The 19,575-nt window shown below is 38.4% G+C and overlaps 5 protein-coding genes across 11 annotated transcripts; 3 read left to right on the top strand and 2 right to left on the bottom strand.

Moving 5' to 3' along the window:
• The first annotated feature begins 246 nt into the window (after positions 1-246).
• On the top strand, positions 247-2,559 carry LOC119997049 (zinc finger BED domain-containing protein RICESLEEPER 2-like). The gene is made up of 2 exons (XM_038843819.1): positions 247-2,395; positions 2,498-2,559. The coding sequence occupies exons 1-2, from the start codon at positions 247-249 to the stop codon at positions 2,557-2,559; spliced, it is 2,211 nt and encodes a 736-aa protein (XP_038699747.1).
• A 1,386-nt stretch (positions 2,560-3,945) lies between these two features.
• LOC119997721 (acyl-protein thioesterase 2) lies at positions 3,946-8,742 on the top strand. Of its 3 annotated transcripts, XM_038844900.1 has the most exons (11): positions 3,946-4,105; positions 4,736-4,831; positions 5,076-5,190; positions 5,640-5,676; positions 5,795-5,864; positions 6,327-6,431; positions 7,409-7,559; positions 7,641-7,723; positions 8,250-8,343; positions 8,437-8,537; positions 8,569-8,742. In XM_038844900.1, exons 2-10 carry the CDS (start codon positions 4,801-4,803, stop codon positions 8,522-8,524), a joined length of 774 nt encoding a protein of 257 aa, XP_038700828.1. In that variant the 5' UTR covers positions 3,946-4,105; positions 4,736-4,800; the 3' UTR covers positions 8,525-8,537; positions 8,569-8,742. The 3 variants fall into 3 exon arrangements, with proteins under 3 accessions (XP_038700828.1, XP_038700827.1, XP_038700829.1); XM_038844899.1 differs by having other exon boundaries at positions 8,437-8,742; XM_038844901.1 differs by lacking the exon at positions 3,946-4,105 and adding an exon at positions 4,178-4,433 and having other exon boundaries at positions 8,437-8,742.
• A 149-nt stretch (positions 8,743-8,891) lies between these two features.
• LOC119997722 (deSI-like protein At4g17486) lies at positions 8,892-12,738 on the bottom strand. 2 transcript variants are annotated; one of them, XM_038844903.1, is made up of 4 exons: positions 12,321-12,738; positions 10,156-10,443; positions 9,505-9,585; positions 8,892-9,392 (listed from the first exon to the last, which is right to left on the bottom strand). In XM_038844903.1, exons 1-4 carry the CDS (start codon positions 12,457-12,459, stop codon positions 9,259-9,261), a joined length of 642 nt encoding a protein of 213 aa, XP_038700831.1. In that variant the 5' UTR covers positions 12,460-12,738; the 3' UTR covers positions 8,892-9,258. The 2 variants fall into 2 exon arrangements, with proteins under 2 accessions (XP_038700831.1, XP_038700830.1); XM_038844902.1 differs by having other exon boundaries at positions 8,892-9,395; positions 12,321-12,718.
• Positions 12,739-12,977: 239 nt separating this feature from the next.
• Positions 12,978-16,178, bottom strand: LOC119997720. 3 transcript variants are annotated; one of them, XR_005468070.1, is made up of 3 exons: positions 16,020-16,178; positions 13,488-14,615; positions 12,978-13,404 (listed from the first exon to the last, which is right to left on the bottom strand). XR_005468070.1 is itself a non-coding variant. In XM_038844898.1 (3 exons), exon 2 carries the CDS (start codon positions 14,558-14,560, stop codon positions 13,538-13,540), a length of 1,023 nt encoding a protein of 340 aa, XP_038700826.1. In that variant the 5' UTR covers positions 14,561-14,615; positions 16,020-16,178; the 3' UTR covers positions 12,978-13,392; positions 13,525-13,537. The 3 variants fall into 3 exon arrangements, 2 of the variants coding, with proteins under 2 accessions (XP_038700826.1, XP_038700825.1); XM_038844898.1 differs by having other exon boundaries at positions 12,978-13,392; positions 13,525-14,615; XM_038844897.1 differs by having other exon boundaries at positions 13,526-14,615.
• Positions 16,179-17,688: 1,510 nt separating this feature from the next.
• LOC119996630 (broad specificity amino-acid racemase RacX-like) lies at positions 17,689-19,554 on the top strand. 2 transcript variants are annotated; one of them, XM_038843332.1, is made up of 3 exons: positions 17,689-17,789; positions 18,200-18,986; positions 19,175-19,554. In XM_038843332.1, exons 2-3 carry the CDS (start codon positions 18,261-18,263, stop codon positions 19,463-19,465), a joined length of 1,017 nt encoding a protein of 338 aa, XP_038699260.1. In that variant the 5' UTR covers positions 17,689-17,789; positions 18,200-18,260; the 3' UTR covers positions 19,466-19,554. The 2 variants fall into 2 exon arrangements, with proteins under 2 accessions (XP_038699260.1, XP_038699259.1); XM_038843331.1 differs by lacking the exon at positions 17,689-17,789 and adding an exon at positions 17,872-18,107.
• Positions 19,555-19,575: the final 21 nt, after the last annotated feature.

Raw genomic sequence — 19,575 nt, 5'->3', positions numbered from 1 at the left:
TTCTAGCCACATAGCCTTTCCATCTCTTACGAACAGGTATGGTTCTCATTCTTCTTGATTTTTTGGTCTTCGATTATTGTGTGTATATGTAATTATGTGTATATGTAATTGCCTATTTGGTCTTCGATAATTGTGTGTATATGACTATATGTAATTGCCTATTTGGTCTTCAATTTTTAACCTATTCTTATATGTAATTATCTGTATCATAATGGATGGAATTTATTTTGTAATATGTATTGTAGGATGACAATTGTGGAGGGGAATAGTTCCCAATCACTATCCCCTCCAATTTCTCAATCTGGAGATACAGCAGAAACAATAGAAGGTGTTGAACCAGTGGTAACACAATCAGAAGTTGCAGAAACACAAGGTGCTTCAGGGAAACTACCCCCACATCCTGGTAAGAAAAAATCTATTGTATGGGATCATTTTGATACAGCAGTGGTAAAGGGGAAGGGCAAAAGGGCAGTTTGCAGGCATTGTAAGCATGATTATGCATGTAACACAATGGTTAATGGGACTTCAACTTTGAGGACTCATTTGCTTCATTATTGTCCTAATTCTCCAATTAAAGAGGACAAAAGCCAAAAAACCCTTTCATTTGAGGGCAAAGGTAACCTAGTTGCACATTCATTTAGCCAGGAGAGGAGTACTCTAGCATGTGTGGAGATGGTTATAATTGATGAGCTCCCATTTAGGTTTGTGGAAGGGATAGGGTTTAAACGATTTATGAAAGAGGTCCAACCTAGATTTGATCCACCATCTCGTTCGACCGTTGCTAGGAAAGTTTGGAGTGTTTATCTAGATCGTAAGGCTACCTTCAAAAGTATCCTCTCTGCCAACAACCAAAGAGTCTCTCTTACTACTGACACGTGGACTTCCATTCAAAACGTCAATTATATGGCTCTAACAGCCCATTTCATTGATGATGATTGGAAGTTGCATAAAAGAATTCTGAACTTTTGTCAAATTACCAACCACAAAGGTGATGCCATTGGGAGACTTATTGAGAAGTGTTTGAGTGATTGGGGTATAGAAAGAGTGTTCACCATCACAGTTGACAATGCATCGGCTAATGACGGTGCTATTAGGTATGTTGGAAGACAATTGAGGCATTGGAAAACTTTACAATTTGAAGGGGATCTTTTACACATGAGGTGTTGTGCACATATCATCAATCTAATTGTTTCAGATGGGTTGAGTGAAATGCATAGCTCAATTAAGAGTATTCGCAAGGCTTGTAAGTTTACAAGATCCTCTCCATCTAGGTTGGAAAAGTTTCGACAATGTTTATTATTGGAGAAAATTGATAGCAAAGGTCTTATGCCTTTGGAGTGCAAAACTAGGTGGAATTCAATTTATTTGATGTTAGAGGCAGCGTTGAAGGTGCAAAGAGCATTTGAGAGATTGGAGGAGGAGTCCACCGATTATGTGCGCTATTTTGATAGTAATGATAATGATGATGAGAATCAGCTTAGTAAGAGAAGAAGGGTTGATGATGTAAGGAGGAAACTCATGCCTCCTAGTGCCTCAGATTGGTCTTATGCTAGGGCTTTTGTCAAGTTCCTAAAAAAATTCTATGATGCAACTTTGAAGCTTAGTTCCTACAAGACAGTGACAGCTAATGTGCCTTTCCGTGAGATTTATATGATGGCTGATGCATTGAAAAAAGCAATGAGAAGTGAAGATGAATTCTTAAAGAAGGTTGCAACTTCAATGAAAGCAAAGTTTGACAAGTATTGGGGTAATATCAAAGATGTCAACCAAGTTGTGATTTTGGCGATAGTCCTTGATCCTCGTTACAAAATGGACCTAGTCCAATGGGGATTTGAATTCTTGGAAGATGAACCTACAATGATTGAAGGGTTGGTGTTTAGGGTGAAAACTCTCTTATTCAACATGTATGAAGATTATAAAAAGGATACTCCGGGAGTTGCTCAATGGAGTATGGAGGCTACTAATGATAATGAGGGGGATGTAAATGAAGAGGAGGGAGATGCAAATTTGGAGATGTTCATGAGAAGAAGAAAAGAGAGAGATGGGGTTCAAATTAGAAATGAAGTTGATAAGTATTTATTGGAGGCAGCTGAGAACCCTAAAAATCTTGGATTTAATTTATTGGATTGGTGGAAAGAAAACCAGCCAAGGTATCCAATCTTATCCAAGATTGCTAGGGATATATTTGCTGCACCGATGTCAAGTGTGCCTTCAGAATCAGCATTTAGTGCTGGGAAGCGAGTTGTGAATCCTTTTCGGGCTTGTTTGACTCCCAAAACAGTGGAGGCACTCATTTGTTGCAATGATTGGATCCGATGTGAACCTTTCAACTTTTACAAGGAACCCAGTGAAGATGCAATTGAATTATATGAATGGTGCGAGCAAATAGAAAAAGGTTTGTTCTTATCTCATAATGTTGTACTCAAATGTAATGTGGTGAATTAGAAAAATGTTGTCTCTATCTTCCTGACTTTTTTAAAATGTTATGGACTTGTAGAAATGGAAGCATTGCAAAATTCTGGAGGCATTTCTAGTGGCACCACAGCTTCACCAACCTAGGTAAGTGCTTCAAAATGAATAATGTAATAATATTCAATACATGTCTTTTGATATGGAATTTGCCAATTTGGCATCTGATATTTTTGACTGTTTGCACCTGCACCTATTCTGTTAATCTGTTTGCTGTAGAAAATCAACTTATTTCCAATTTATCTTACTCTATTCATCATTTATGGCATATTGATAGGTCACGCATGGCTGATTAAGTTTGGCTTTGGCTTTGGCTTTGGCTTTGGCATTGGCAAACAAGGAGGCAGCGGGCAGTCTTTGACTATTTGGCAGCAGCAGATTTATGTTACTCTTGTTTACTAGTTATTTTGTTATTTTGGCATACTCTATGGCTCTATGTCCATGACTATCTTATATAGTATTGTGGTAGCCTGGTAGGAGTCAGGATGTATGGATGTAATATGTATTGTACTATTGTTGTATTGTGCTGAATTGTAGTGTTGAATGTTGATAGTGAACTGTACTACTGTAGTGTTGCTGAATGTTAACCTGTTGCTGTAGTGTTGATTTGAATGACTGAATGCGGAAGACCATAGTGAATCTAGTGATGGTCACTTATGTCTGATGGTCATGCACTCATGCTTTGTTATTGAACTAAGTAACTAAGTATTTATAATTTTATAATTTATAGTTTTATACTGATGGATAAAAAGCATTATCAATTTAATTCATTATTTATATGTGCAATTGTTGTAAGATTAGTAGATTACTGATTTTTGATGTTGGCATTTTTGGTGAATTGGTGTGGTATTTATCTGTGATCCTGTGATCCAGGTTGCAGGTTGCAGAATGTAGTTCTGCAGTGCAGAGTTACTTGTTCACACTCACAACTTTGTGAGTTGCTTGCCATAAATCCGTAACCGAACCGAAACCGATCCGGATAAAGCGGTTAACCGAATCAACGGTTTTGACTGGTTTTGGATTGGTTTTGGATTCACAAAATACAAAACCGTATTTTCCGGATTGGTTATGGTTTGATCTTGATGGTCCGATTAACCGGACCGTGCACAACCCTAATCTAAATTATGGTTATATTAGATGACTAATAATATTAATATAAAATCACTTAAGGTTTACATTGTACATTAATCTAAAATAAAATAATTGATCTAATTTGATTACGTAGGATAATTCAACACATATTGTAAGCATTTTGGAGTGCTGTGAGGTGTGGTGAGGTGCTGTGAGGTAAAAAGCTGTGGTGCTGTAAGGTGAGTTCGAACGTAAAAACTGTTTGACGTGTCATAAAAAACTGTGGTGCTGTAAGGTGTGTTGCAACTGAACAACACACTGCCAAACTCATACCATATATATACCTGTGGCTGGGGTAGCGTTTCGCGAAGAGCATCCGTGGACCTTCCGCAACCTCTCTTATTTATCCGAGCTCGGCACGCGTGCAAGCTGAGACACGGAGTTTAAAAAAGACAACAGTAAAAAAAAAAAAAACGTGGAGATATCCAAGAAACCTTGGCATCGCCGACCTAGAGACGAAACCAGAGCTGCTCTGCCTTTGTGAGTCTTCATATCAAGCTTTCAGGTGGGTAATGTTACAAATCCCCAGTACTCTTTCCTACTCTGTTTTGTCGATTGATGTGCGGCGTGGTTTTGGAAAATTTTGTTGATCAAGCTGCAGTCTTGATGTGTTGATTGAGGGTTTCTCGTATGATTTATTTTGATTCAAATTGAATCAGTCTTACAGTTTTATTTTGAATAATTTGATGGGTCTCGTTTTGTATCAAGAAACTGCTATTGTCAGTCAACTTCGCCCTAGTTCGTTATTTGTTTGTAATTCAGGAGTGTGAAATCCAGGAAATGATTCTGGAAAAAACGTACAATAAGCTGAAACAACATTGTGTGACAATCGGGTATATTTTTCCTTTTAGTCTAGATTATTTGATGGTTTTGTTCTTTATCAAGATTCAGAAAACTGCTTTTGTCGGTCATCTTTGGCCAGTGACTCTTTAGAACGTGAAATCACGGAGATGATTTCTTTTTTTTTTTAAAAAAAAATTAGTTGCAACTATAGTGTGTGAGAATTGGGGATGGCTTGATTTACCATGATGTTCCACCTTCTCTATTTTAATTTGAATGGATAAGGATATGGTATTCTCTATTTTAAGAATTGTTGTTGGTTAGATGGTGAGGTTAAGTTTTGGCCGTGTTGCAGATTCTAAGCTTCTCCCGGTCACTCGAATTGGCAGTCTGGCTAGTACTCTTCTGTTGGGGGTCAATATGAGCTTCACTGGCCCTTCCATGAGTTCTGGTTAGCTTGTTCCTTTTTTCCCCCCTTCTAGGCTTCTATATGGATAAAAAACAGAAGCAACTAACTATAGCTGCTCCGTACAATAACATGTGCCTTTTTGATATTCTTGTTCTTCTCAACTCCTGACTTTGTTACTTTGAAGGTTAAAATAACCCATACTGGGCGGTTTGTTTGAACACATAAAAGTAACTTTTCCTTTTTGCTCATTGTTACTCATTTAAATTTATTGCAATATTATGTTCAGGTGGTAAAACTGTTAGAAGGGCATTGCAGTTTGGAAGGACCTATGTGGTTAAGCCCAAAGGTAAACATCAAGCCACTGTTGTTTGGCTACATGGTCTGGGTGATAATGGTGCAAGGTACTATCAACTTCCTATTGCTTTTGTGTACGAATATAATCATGTTTATCTTGTTGACTTATCCTGCTTCTCATTGTCGAGGTGAATATTATTACACTTGGTGCATAGAGCTCGCTTTAAGAACTAAAGGGGCACTAGTGTTGGCAGAGGGAACTAGATAGGATATCCACTCCCTCCCCTCTCCAGAAATCGACATTCAGTACTGTTGAGTGTTTGTTCTAGGATGTCTACCTATCACCCTCTTGGATGTCTATCCATCACCCTCATATTTTTACACCCTTGAAGCTTATAGAAGGCTTGAATATCTTCAAACTGCCTCAAAACCCTCATGGTGCCAACAAGAACAGTATAGAGAACTAAGAAAAGATCTAAATATCTACTTGCAGACGCAATTCTTTAATTGCTAATATCTTCCTTGAATTCTTACTCTCCGATCTTTTCTTTGGCAGCTGGTCCCAGCTCTTGGAGACCCTTCCTCTACCAAATGTGAGTATATATATGTTCAAATAATCATTAGTCCTTGCTTGAGTAACTTTAAATTTGGTATTTTGATAACTCATCTTTTGTGAGTATCATTTATTATGGACGTTAAAATGTAATGCAGATTAAGTGGATTTGTCCGACTGCTCCAACCCAGCCAGTAGCTATTTTTGGTGGCTTTCCATCAACGGCTTGTAAGTATTGTAGCGAAGGAAACTCTAGGAATTCTACTTTGATCTGAAATAAAAAAGTAAGCAACTCCTGTATACAAGGCTCCCGTAGTTGGTGGGGCGGGACATGCAGGATGTACGTATCTATATAATATGTGGAGAGACTGTTTCCAGGAATTGAAGTTGTGACCTCCAGGTTGCACCCCTGCAACTCTAACATTGGGTCATATGTTAGCCTGTTACTTTGATCTTAAATCAAAATGAAAAAGCTACCCCTGTTTTAAAAAAGTTGCACATGATGTTTTTTAAAATTTTGGTATCGTTTAGAATTTCCTCTAAGACATAGGGAATATAATGTGGTGTCTTCTTCAATAATTCAATCAGAATTTCACTTGTGTGAATTAGTGAAGCTATGCTTTGAATTTCAACTGATGTCTTTGTTGTTCATCAAAATCAACTGAAAAAGGCTAATGTGGATAAAACCAGGGTTTGATGTTGGAGACCTTTCAGAAGATGCTCCTGACGATTTAGAGGGCCTGGATGCTGCTGCTGCGCATGTTGCAAATCTGCTGTCGACTGAGCCAGCCGATAGTATGATTCTTTTCAGCTGTTCAATATTTGGTGATGCAATTATTTGAAAGTAGTTTATTGTTGACTTGTTGTCAATGCTCTATAATTGCAATTGTTATTAACTTGAAAATTTTGTAACACTAATCGTATATTTGATAGCTTGGGAAATAATGAGAAGGCAAGTAGGCAACTACTTTTTTAAAATAGTTATTCTGATTCTTATCTCTTATGAGTTGCAAATTTTCTGTTGCAATTGGCTTTTCTTTGCAATCCATGGAATCCTAGCTCAAGTACGAGCCAAAGATGGGGCACTTGGTTTTAATCTCTCAGGAAAAAGAAATTTTATGTTTCTTTGTAATCGGAGGGGACTTGAGTGCTTCAATCATTTGTATAGATGCTTGTTTTGAGCGGATTTGGCCTGTCATACTATTTTCAGCAAACTCTGTGCTAGACTTCTCTCAAATATGTTCCCCCCCCCCCCTAATTCTCATGATTGATCTACACGTGATATCAGCAGGTCCTTGGTTTCCCTGTTTTCCCTTTATTTTTTCAAGACAATAGAGCATAGCTTTGTGGGAGTCTCCTTGTACTATTATAAGCTCCATTATCAAAATCAGAAGGTTGTGACTGTTTGCATCATAGTTGGGCAGGCATGTCTTCATGATGTGTGATTGTGTTGGGAAATTTCTATGGCAGTATCCTCTTGTGAACCTAATGTTAAAATATCAGGCACTGTAGTGGGTGTGATGTCGCTCCATTGGGGTGTGCGAATGTTTTGAAACTCTTCTATTTATAGCATCTGCATCATCACATGTGCAATTATATGTTTGTGAATTGGCTCTGTTTCACTTACTCTTATTCTTTTTCTGTTTTTTTTTTCTTTTTTAATAAATTGTTGTTTCCATTTTTTGATGTAAGTGGATACTGATTCAATGAGAACACAACAGATCTGTTTACAATTCATAATCCCTTTGATTTTATTATTTCCTTTTTTACAGTTAAACTTGGACTTGGGGGCTTCAGTATGGGGGCTGCAACCTCCCTGTACTCTTCCACCTGTGTTGCATCAGGAAAATATGGCGATGGAAACCCATATCCTCCCAATTTAAGTGCAGTAGTAGGGCTGAGTGGCTGGCTTCCATGTGCAAAGTTTGGCTTCTTACATTCTCTTTCGTTTTTTCCCTTGAATTATGTATGCTACATTCAGCTAAGACTTGTACTTTTCTTCAGGACCTTGAACAACAAAATACAAGGAGTGGAAGAAGCAGCAAGGCGTGCTGCATCCTTGCCCATTTTGCTGTGCCATGGCAAAGGTACGCATATCATCTCAGCATAGCATGTGATGTAATTTCTCTGAACTTTCTCCTAGTTAGGAGGATTTTAAGTGGCTTTAGTCTTAAGCATATACTTCTGACCATTGTGCCATGAGGAGCTCCTGTGGCTGAAACTTAGTCATAGCAAGCCAACTAAGATAGCTTGAACTCGACCTAATCTAGGATAGCTACTCAGGCTTAACATAAGTTAGTTAAGTAAAAAGTAAACAACTTCCTTGCACGAGGCTCTCATCATGATGGACATACGGTAAGGGAATGGCAGATGTATATATCTTACCCCACAAGCGGGGAGGCTGTTTTCCTAGTTTGAACATGTGACCTCTGGGTTTGTAATAAAACAATTAACAACCTGTGACCACTGGTCTTAACAAAAGCTATGTTATTTTTTTTGCAAACTGGAGGAGCCGGCCTTGGCAAAAACGATATAATTTGTCTAATACTTCAATAGCTGTTGGAATTGTTAATTGTGATCTGTGCCAGTAATGAATTTGATACTTGGTTTCAGTTGATGATGTTGTTCCTTACAAATTTTGTGAGAAGTCCTCTCAGGCTTTAACCTCAGCTGGATTTCGGGATGTGACTTTCAAGGCATACAATGGGTATGTAATGATTTGATTCGCTGTTAAACTTGTATGATAAAAGTTCTTTTGATAAACCGATTTGTGTGGACCGTTTGTTTTTATCCCATCCAGGCTTGGACACTACACAAGCCCTGAGGAGATGGATGAAGTCTGTGGTTGGTTAACTTCAAAACTGGGGATTGAAGGGTGCTCTTCTTGATAAGATGCATTCTACATGAAAGGGATATTGTTTGGTGGATTTAAGCCCTCGAAGTGGTAAAAAATGGTTCAAGTTTGTTATATATGATCACTATTGCTTTATTCACACCCATTTGGTCCTTTGTACTTCGACCGTGTGTTGAACCTTATGTTTAAAACACATTTCCATTGGTGTCCTAATATGCAATAAGATTGCTGCTGCTCTTTTTTCTTGAGCCATTTCTGTTTAGTTATATGATAATATAACGCTGAAGAGGGAAAAGAAATGGTGAAACACTGCAGTTAATGAGCAATTGAGCATAATAAAGAAGTATTTGGACTAACAATACACATTCGAGAGCCGCGCGTTTGAGGTTAAAAAAGAAACAGAGAAAACTAGGACGTATCCATTCCAGTTTTGCAAGTCATTAGGAAACTGACATGTCCCTCGTCCAAAAGCTTAATATAATACATTTCCATCAAACATCAAATTACGGCATGATCATCCATGTCCCAATTCCCCGGATACAGCCAATGAAGCAAGAAAATGGGGGAGGCCAAAAAGAAAATTAGAATAAATGAGAAAGAATCAGGGTATGTTACAACAATCAGATAGAGATTCATGCATGCAAGCACTCCAAGCAAAGTCCCCACCCAAAAGAATCATATGTTGATATGCAAGCGCATTTCAATTCCAATCAACCATGACAAAGATTCCAAACAACAGTTGGGAGAGTAGGTGCTTCGTTTTCGTTTTCACTTGTGGGCCTCTTTAACAAAAGACACTTCCCCTCCTCCAGATGAAGGTGATAGTAGGTGCTTTTCTTGATCTGTATCAACTTCTGTCGACTGCCGAGGTGTTGTGGTAGCATGAGATTCGCTTCCATCCTCTTCTGGACATGACACAAAACAAGCGAACAGCGGTTACACACGTGGAACCAGCTAAATTACCGACAGAGTAAATGCTAGAAAGAGAAAGGATGCAAGAAACAAATTTCTAACCGGTACACTCGTAGTATTCAGGTAGCTGCTTAACAGTTGTCACTTGAAGGCTTTCAGGAAGCAGACAACTGCACAACCCCCCTGCAGTTTTGGCCAAGGAACAAATCTTCATATTTTATGGTTTTGTAACTTCCAGAAGCACAAGTATAAAATATACGAGTTAGAAATGGAAGAAACTTGGTTCTTGTTGTCATCGTTTTACTCAACCAATGGAGGAGATTGAGAAGTATAGCATAGATAAATAAGCAAACAGTGCTGAGAGATCTAACCCGTCTGTTCCAAGAGATTCGAAAAATTGATAAAAAAAGTACTTAATCTATGATCTCACAAATGCTGAACAAATTTACAACTGGTTAGTGCTTTGATTTATTCCATTTGAGGTAGAACAGTAGAAGACAACTGGCTTCGTGTCAACTAATAACCAGAATGGATAAAATTTGTATTCTACATTGACAGAACAAAGTTTCTGAAAATTAATGCCCCATCATGATAATACAATGATTCAAAAAGCTGGGTTGACAATGAAGCTAAGGACGTCAACTTTTTAAGTGCAGCAAATAATTTGACTGCCATGTTCTGATAACAATATGAAAAAACCAAAAGATAAATAAACAGTAGAGTGATTTCATAAATGATAAGAAAACTGATTACCTAGCCGAGCAAGACGATTCACCCAACCAGGAACACGTCTTTCCGTCAATCTCAATGAGATGTCATCTGTAAAATGGTTACAATTCTTGGAGATAAGGTGATAAGTATCTCCATGATACTCAGAAGCTGTATTTTCGATAAACATTCGGAATTCAGAGGGAGACATATTTATGCGGCCCAATGTTATGGAACATCGATAAATAAATCCTGGGCAGCTCCTTGGTTCCACTTCAAAAACCCCACTAACTGGGAAGTCATGGGCACCAAATCCGTACTCCTTTCCGTGAACTATGTATACACATTAAATAAGTGGTTTTAATTAAGGAAGGCTGAAAATGAAACTGAAGAGAGGAGTAAATTAACATACCAGTTATGGAAAACCATCCCATCACTAACATACATGCGCATGTGCGACAAATATGGCTAAAGACAATGGATCACATGCCTCAATCCATAGTCATTTAGTGTTCATAAACATGCCCCACTCTAGAAGAAGGATAAATATGCTTATTCTTATCCTTATTTTAAATGACATAACAAATGTGCGTATTCAAAATTCATAAACATAAACAAGCTAAGCTTTTAGCATTGTTAAGCATATCAATGAAAAACATGCGAAGTAAGCATATCCACGAAAAACACAAAAAAATTTTAATTAACGCCAAATGAGTGTGGTCATAAACAAAAACAAGCCAAGCTTACCTTTACTAAAGCTACATTTTATATTAACAAGCATGAGAATCTTGTTCGAGTTTGCTCATATACCTTACAGGTCAAACATAAACAAGTCCTTGTCGGGTTCATTGACAAGTGTTCACCAAACGTATCAGCCTGTTCAAGTTTGTTCATATACCTTACAGGTCAAAAACAAACAAGCCATTATCGAACTTGTTCACAAATCAGGTTGTTTACACCCCTAGGTGTGAGATGTCATCAAAGAGATGCAAATTAATGTATTAAAGGATCTTTTTTTTGAATGGAATGTATTCTAGGATCTTATGAGCCGCATTAGGAGCCAAGAACCAAGGGCGCTAAATCAACAATATAAATTTTTTCAAAGTGAAGATTTTAAGTTTCTAAAATTTCTATTATCCCATCTATTGGGATAACAGATACAGGTTGGATATTCGGTCCTCTTATCGCAAATTTAGTGTCCTCTCATTGAAAAAAATTAATTCCATTAAATTTCACCCACTGTCGGAATTACAAAGCTCAACTCTATCAACAAGGCACATATTAAAAGTTGCTTTCAGGGCATTCAGGGGAATGCAACTTTTGCTGTTCGTACCAATAAAGTTAAAAGTGGACAAAAAAATTTGAAGCCTTTACTTGGTTTCCTTTCAATCACAAAGCAGAGAAAAACAACCAAAATCTTGGAGTCGATTCACAGGTTACATACACTGCCTCATCATTTAAAATGCCCGAATATTGAAGAGGTATTGTTTGAGCATACAACAACAAAATAAATCTACTTAAAATGAGGTACAATATATTTCATACCCTTAAAACTGTGATCTTTGGAAGGAACCAATACAATTGCCCTACTTCATTTTAGAGGAGTAGCTATTGAAACAAGTGCCACTAGCAACAACATTCTTATGTGCATCACAAGAAAATGAAATCTCTTGCTTCACTTGATGGTAATTGCGTCAACGTGATGAAACAAATGATAAATACTAAGCAGCACAAAAAAATTTCACATAAACTTCAGCGTGATCAAAAGATAACTCCAATTTCCAATGTTTCATCAAAAATCATAAGAATGAGCTGAGAATAATTATACCAGTACTATCTCATTAGGCAAACATTAATACCCACATGGAGGATAAGAGATAATATTGTTAAAATGAAGATCTATTGTTAAATCCCAGCTATGTATCCAAATTCTACCTCCATTTGCATATGCATATAAGTTAAAAGAAAACGAAAAACGAAAAACGAAAAACGAAAAACGAAAAAGAAAAGGAAAGCGTGCTCAATATTAAATCCCTATACAAAATGCATGATTACAACCCCAAAACACCTCACAACTCTCTTTTTAAGGAAAAACAAATCCCAGAAAATCCACAGACGATTTAATCACAAAAAGAAATCGACCACCACCAAGATCACCAAAACAGAAACAATAAAGACGGTAAAATAAAGCAAAATTAGAGACGGCGAACCTTCAATGCCCGAGTGATAAATCCCAAGACCGAACCAATACGTGTAATTGTTGATAGGGGTAAGATCGTACACATTCAAAACCACCTGGGTGTCGCTACTATTTTCAATATTTTCATACTTCGTGCTTGAATTTGACATGCTCCCGGGCACCCCAATTTTCCCGGTAAAGTTTGCACCAAATTCCCCAAGAAATTTTAAACCCAGAAAATGGTTCCTCTTCTAGTTCATATGAGGGTAAGTGCCTCTCAGATATCCATGTCGCAACCAGGAAAAGACAGAGAAAGGGTCGGGGGAAAAAGGTAGAGAAGGAAAAACCTTCATGGAAAAGAAGGCGAATTTTTTCCTCTAACAAAAAAATTTAATGTTTTTTTTTTTTCAAAAGAGGCAAATAATATTTTTTAGAAAGACGACCAACCAGGCGGGCGGCAATGCGGCATGCTTCGACTTCGATCGAGACTCTTGCGAAGCAATTATTGGCAACTTATTTAATTTTTCCAATGATTTAAGGAAACTCGGCCAGCCTGTGTTGACTCGGCTAGTTCAAATTACAAGAATCAACAAAGAGAAAAATAGATGATTCTTCGAGACCACTGTCACTTGACAATTATACAAAGCTCAATTTGTAGATATATGTAATAAGAAGGGAACTCACTTGCTTTTGGAAAAGAATCTGTGTCATTTAGTGAAGAAATAAACAAGAGTTCACAATTTTACACCCATAAAACCTTCGTCAACCCCTACAAAGCATTCCCACTGGAACGAGCTCTCATGGCCCTGGAAGCAAATGCAACTACTACTCGGGCAACAACCTCAACTCATTTTTAAGCGCACCAATCTTCCAAATAAGAACCATATTAATACTTCTTCCACCACAAAAGTAGTTTTAGAAACAGTAAGTACTTTTTTTTTAACACAACGAAAGATGGAAGGGACAAGCTGTCCCTTTTTTAAAGGATGTATAAATTGATTCTCTTCCAAGTTTACTTCTATGATCACATGCCATCAATTCCATGCACAATTGTCTGACTTCAAGTAGACCGGACTCCAATGCTCCAGCAACATAACTTCCCACTCCTGTTCCACCTGAAATACAGATCAAAACAAGTTAAGCCTTTCAGACAAGCCTTACAAGAGCATGTCATAGACAAGTGGCTAGTAGGACCTACAGTTGAAAAAATTAAAACCACAATCAATGGAACACAACCCATGTATAACATCATGGCTGGTCTGGCATTGTCCGTCGTTGTCGGATACGCTCACTGCGCCTCCTAGGGCCTGAGCCCCCATCAGAAGACTCATTGTCCTCATCTCGGGAAGAAGATACGGTTTCCCCATCATAGCTCTCTCCCCATAGTCGGGTAGATCTCCTTCTAATACTCAGTTGCGCTCTGGTTCTTGAGCTACCAGACCAGCTGCTGCTCCTCGTACTGGACCCAGGTCGAAAAACACGAATAAGCAAGTAGACAGTAAGCCAACCCCCATCACCAATGGGCAAAATGCTGTCATCACTCCTCTCCTCACCAAATGAAGATTGTAGAGTGCTTAGCAAGTCCTCAAGGTCCCTCTGCCGCTCCATCCTCCTCCAACTACGTTGCCGTTCCGGGTCAGCTTCAGATGGTCGCACAAGGGGATGCTCAAGCCTTGCATGCTTCCTGAGATCTGTATAGCTACCACTAAAATCACATGTCTCACAGGCACAGCTTCTAGACTTTGCGTTCATGAAACGTCGAGCAGGGTCCACGACAATAAAATCTTTGATCTCCCCACGACAAAGGGGACATACTAGCTTTGTTTGCGTCTTGCTCTCAAAAGCAGTAGTAGGAGTGGTCAAAGACACTCCCTCACTTCTTTCTTCTTGCTGCAAATCAGTAGTTGAGGCCTCTAAAGGTACAACTTCAGATAAATTGACGGTTGGGAGCTGAGTTTCTTCTGGTAATGCTGTTGTGGATGAGCTTTCTGCAAATGACTTGTGAAACTGATCAAGACAGTTGGAGTGGCGATAACTGGTGTCGCACATGTAAGGGCGGCAGCCTTTCTCATGGGAAGAACATATAAGTAAAACTGCATTGTGAGGATGCTCCATGCAGACAGGGCACCTAGCTTCTTCCCATTCCTTGAAATTCTCTTCAGTTTCTAGAGGGATTTGGGCCGAAGATCGTCCAGCATGACTAGAACTACACGGATAAGAGGTCCGGAATCTATCAAAAGACACAGAACGGTCTCTTCTCTCCTTTGGCATGTTTATATATCAAAATCAAACACAAAAAGAGTACTTTGACGCTTCCACTAGGCAACTGAAGAACATTGCATCCAGGAGAAATCAAGTCAAAATAAGAAATTAGTCAGAAACATACTTCAAAAACTTAATTGTTGGATTTACATCAGGACAAGTTGATTTAAATAGAACACTTCAAGGGTCTAATAGTACAAAAAGGGGTTAAAAAACTAACAATAAGATATCAAGTAGTCTTGTAACTCTCAGATATGAACAGACTTATTGAAAAGTTGTTGACAGTAAACAGGCTCTAAAGCATAACCATTAACCAATCTGCTGAAATATTCTATTGTATAAAAGACTAGTGAACAATTCCTTCATAAATTAACTATTACATGAGGCAGTATCTATTGTTTCAAATACACTTTCGGTTGCCATATAGTACATTCAAAGAAATACACTTCGTGATGCAGCATGATAAGATTTTAGTGCATGGAAAAATGAGTTGCGAAAACAAACCAACTTCATAGCATCCACCTCAAATAGCAGCACCCGATACAAATAAATGGCAGTGTATTGGGAGAGGAGAAAAAGAAAAAATAAACAGAAAGCTTATGCAATAGTGGCAGGTGTCTGGAAAAAGAAGACATGCACAGCATTACCGCCACAGTGAGCTCAAGTTGTTTCAATGGTTTGACTATGACACCCACATTGCAGAGAAGCAACTGTGACAACATGCCAACACTCACCCTAGCACAACCACTATTAAAATACTATGGCATTGCATAAGCATGTTATACAAGACCACCATCTGATGTTCAACCACTACAAAATAACCCTCTTGCATTAATATATGTATTAAGTTTAACATCTCAGTACACCACGCAAAGGACTGATTGTGCAATATATATTGCGATCTATACTTTACCAGGATGTGTTTTAGACTTTTGGGGTTACAGGAATAATAATTATAAAAGAAAAATTCCTACTTCCTAGAAAGAAGAGTCCAGTAATATCAGAGTGTTTAGGACACGGAAATACTAACTCAGCTAAGACATTAACTCCAAGTCTTATGCCAACTGATTCATACATGCAATCCGAGCATCTCTAACTCACCAAAACACCAAAAGCTAGTAATACCCATTTCCAAAAGAGCAAACACAAAAGCAAATCAAGAAGCCCCATTCAGATAAAAATTTAGAGAATTTGAAGTTTCATTAGGAAAACAGAAAATTAAACAGGAAGAACCATGAGAAAACGAGAGAAGCACCAGCTCAGAAGGCCCAATTTATTCCCTCAAAAAAAGTTCATCCTGAAACTATTTCAAGCATCAACCTGAATATCAAGATCAAACAGAAACCCAAAATAAATCTGCCAACACCGAAGAAACCCAATCGGTGCAAGCAGGACAGCCCTACAGAAAGATGAGTCTCAGATCCAGCCATAATCGGGTAAAAACTAGAAAATCAAAGGAAGATTTTACCGGAAGTCAGTCTACGGAAGAATAGAAATCTCTCCCTCAACGCGAAAAGTCGGTCGTCGTAATCGTTTCGACTCGGCAATTATCTTCGGATTAAAGAGTGAAAGTTCCTAGAGAGGGAGAGGGAGAGGGAGAGGGAGCAGCTGAGCTCGTCTAGGTCTGGTCTCGTGTGTACTATATATATGTTATACTTACATAGGCTTGAGCTGACGCGGATGCTTCGCTGAGCTTATTATATTTAATTATTTATTTTTGGTTTTTAAAATTTGAAATAATTGGTGGGGTGGGCCGCGGGGGTGGGACTTGGCGCGTAGCTTATACGTTCTCGTTAACAGTAGTATTTCTGGTTTTGGTTCTGGTGGGTCCAATTACCATGGGCCTAAACTCCAAGACCCATTGTAATTGGGCCTAAACACAAGGCTCACATACCGCATCCCCTGATTCATTCCTGCTTTGCTTTCGCTATTCCTGTTCTGTAAGTTCACACAGAAAAAGATGTCTGTCACTTGTGCATATATATAGAGAGAGAGAGCTTAGTAATAAGAACGGAGAAGGTTTTGGAAACTTGTTTTAGTGAAGAAAAATCATCTTGGTTGAAGGGAACTTACCACCCATCTGTCTGTCACCTTAATCTAACTAGCATACGGTTCCTGTCCTAATTAGGCTTCAGCATAAATAGCTCAAATGTATTACACAACCAGAAGAGTTTGATAGATATCTCAATGTGACTGACTGTCCTAAGTCCTAACATGCATCCTGTAGGGCAGTATAGTGGTAGTAGAATACATGCAACCGATCTTTCTATACGGTTGTCTGTATCGACTGAATATGTTCATATGCATTTTTGCGAGTACGATTTCTGTTGCACAATTGACTAAACTTGCTGTGTGTATGTGTATTTTTCTTCCCCCTCCCCAAACCTGTGACAAAGATATTTTTGTATTGATAGCTGAGTTTGTATTTTGATTAGTCTTACTATACTATGGTATGTATGACACCTTTCTTTGGTCAAATTATTGCAAAAGACAAATCAAAAAGCTCAAGATTAGGTGGTAATGGAGACAGCAGTTTGTAAATGTGCATCTATGGCACAAGAGAAGGTCATTTTTCAACGCTAGGCCACTTACGTGATTAATTTATGTTAATATTGATCATCAAGAGCTTGAAAACATCATTTTCATCCCATAAGAGAGATCCACTAGAGGCAATTAGAAATCTTACGAGTGGACACACAGTAAGTTGTGTCAACTTCACTAAATTATTGATCAAAAACGTACGTTTCTTTCAAGACAGCACTCAGTAGAGTAATTGCACAAGTAAGCTAGCCACACAGTATTCACATCAAGTGATGATAAGGCTTGCTATCTCCTGATTTGTGATAGTTTATTGACCATAAACTTTGATTGTCTGCATTAGCTAGCCACTTCTTTGGCTAAAATTGATATGTACCCTGGATTATCATTGTTGCCATGAAGGAATTTCAGCACCATTGACGGTGACAGTAGCAGTCAGTCCAGAATTTCCAATTTTCTTTCTTTTCAAAATAAATAGTTGAGTTATTCACTGTCATGAGAAATTGACAAGATCAATGGCCTATAAATTTGACAGCAGTCCTCTTTGTCTTTTTTTTCCTTCTTGAAGTACTGCTGCTGTTAGGGGAATATTTTCTATCTAGTACTGCCATGGGTGCCATACTTGTCATATTTGTCAGTAAAGGATAATTAAAATGATTATGGCCCAGAAATCAGATGTTTGTCTTCATATGGGTAAATGGTAACATTTCACTAATTCCTGTATTTTTTTTTTAAAACTTATCAGCTTTTTAAATGATAGATAATCATGCAGCAGCAGAACCAATTGTTGGTAAGGATGACAATAATGCAGATTCCTTCCAACTTTCATGATTGGTCATTCAATCCCCAAACCAAAGTGGACGATCATGTCCTTATATGCCTTTGAGGATTCTACAGGATCTTAAATGAAAAAAGATCTTGTTTTTGATGTCGACTCCTTTTTGTTTCTTGCTTAGAATAGCACATCTGGGTTTTGGCCTCTTAGTTGTTATGCAACAAAGCAAGTTCTAAGTTTCAGGTAAGGTTTTAGATCTTGTGATATGGACACAGCTTGTAGTAGTGGTGACCGAGAATTGCTTGTGAAACTGACCTAGCTTTTCTTTTCTTCAGATGGGCAGGTGAGAATTGTTAAACCAGCGGGATTCACTTACAGAATCACCAGCTTTCAGGGATGTTGGATGGAGGCATGACTGTGTCCTTCCATGCACTAAATTGCCCACCAGCTGTTCTTGGAAATGCAAACAGGAAAATGAGTCCTTACAGGAGAAGACCAAATCCACCCGGAGCTGTTCACATATCTTCAGTTCTTGTACAAACTGATGAGAGTGACAACTTCTCTAAATCCAAGAAGAATTTGGGTTCAGTTAGATCTCTGAAAAGATGTCAGGCCCCTTTTTCTCCCCTAAAACAAGCAAATACAGTTGGCATCATAGGAGGAGTATCTGTGTGGTCCACTCTTGTGTTCCTGGAAAAGCTTGTTTGGTGGAGCTCAAGAGATGACAAAGAAAGCCTCCCTTTTACTGTCTGCAGTGATCCGGTGTTACACAAGGAGATTTCACCTCATAGTCATAGTTCATTTCAATTTCTCAATGGCAAGGCTGCTCTAGTTGGATTAAACCACGGATTGATTGTCGAGAATTTGCTGCATAAAAGGAGATTTCTTGAGCAGTCCGGAGCTCGTTGCATTGTTATGCCATGCCATATATCACATGCCTGGCACGGTAAGGTATCCGAGGGCTGTTCGGTACCTTTCTTTCATGTTGGTGATTGTGTTGCCAGGGAACTCAAAGAAGCAAAGTTAAAGCCACTTGAAGCTGGGAGTGATGTTCGTATAGGGTTGCTCGCGGCAGATGCAACTTTAGCTGCTGGTTTCTATCAGGAGAAACTGCAGAGTCAGGTATCCTATTTCACCAGTCTCTTAGAAGTTTATTGTGTCTTGCTGCAGGTTATATGATCTGTTATGCAGATTGATGCAGGAAAAAAATTGGCAATCCAGTGCACCAAACATGATGCTGCTTAGTGGTTAATGATCATTTTTTTTTTTCAGTTAAAATTATAAACTGTTTGGTAAACAAATATGTGTAGGGCTTTGAAGTAGTTTTGCCAGACAAGGGAACCATGGAGCACATTCTGAACCCTGCAATTGAAGCGAAAAATAGAAGGGACATGGAAGGAGCCCGAAATCTTTTGAGAATAGCAGTGCAGGTTCTATTGGTGAGGGCTGTGAACACTGTGATTATTTGCTCTGATGAAATGCAGGGTCTGCTGCCTCTGGACGATCCTCTTCTCAAAAAATGTATTGACCCCATGGATTCATTGGCAAGATCAACTATAGAATGGGCCAAGTCTACAGGAAAGGTACAAAAAGAACAATGAAATTTATGATCCATCGGAAGAGTAATATGTACAAAATCTAGCTCTGAAGAATCTACAGTTTACCTTGTGAAATAATTCTACTTTTTTCATATATCCTCGCATTGAAATTC

This window comes from Tripterygium wilfordii, chromosome 4, assembly GCF_013401445.1.
Source record: "Tripterygium wilfordii isolate XIE 37 chromosome 4, ASM1340144v1, whole genome shotgun sequence".
NCBI lineage: Eukaryota > Viridiplantae > Streptophyta > Magnoliopsida > Celastrales > Celastraceae > Tripterygium > Tripterygium wilfordii.
Note: the sequence above shows the minus strand (reverse complement) of the source record. Positions and strands in the feature narration are given on the sequence as shown.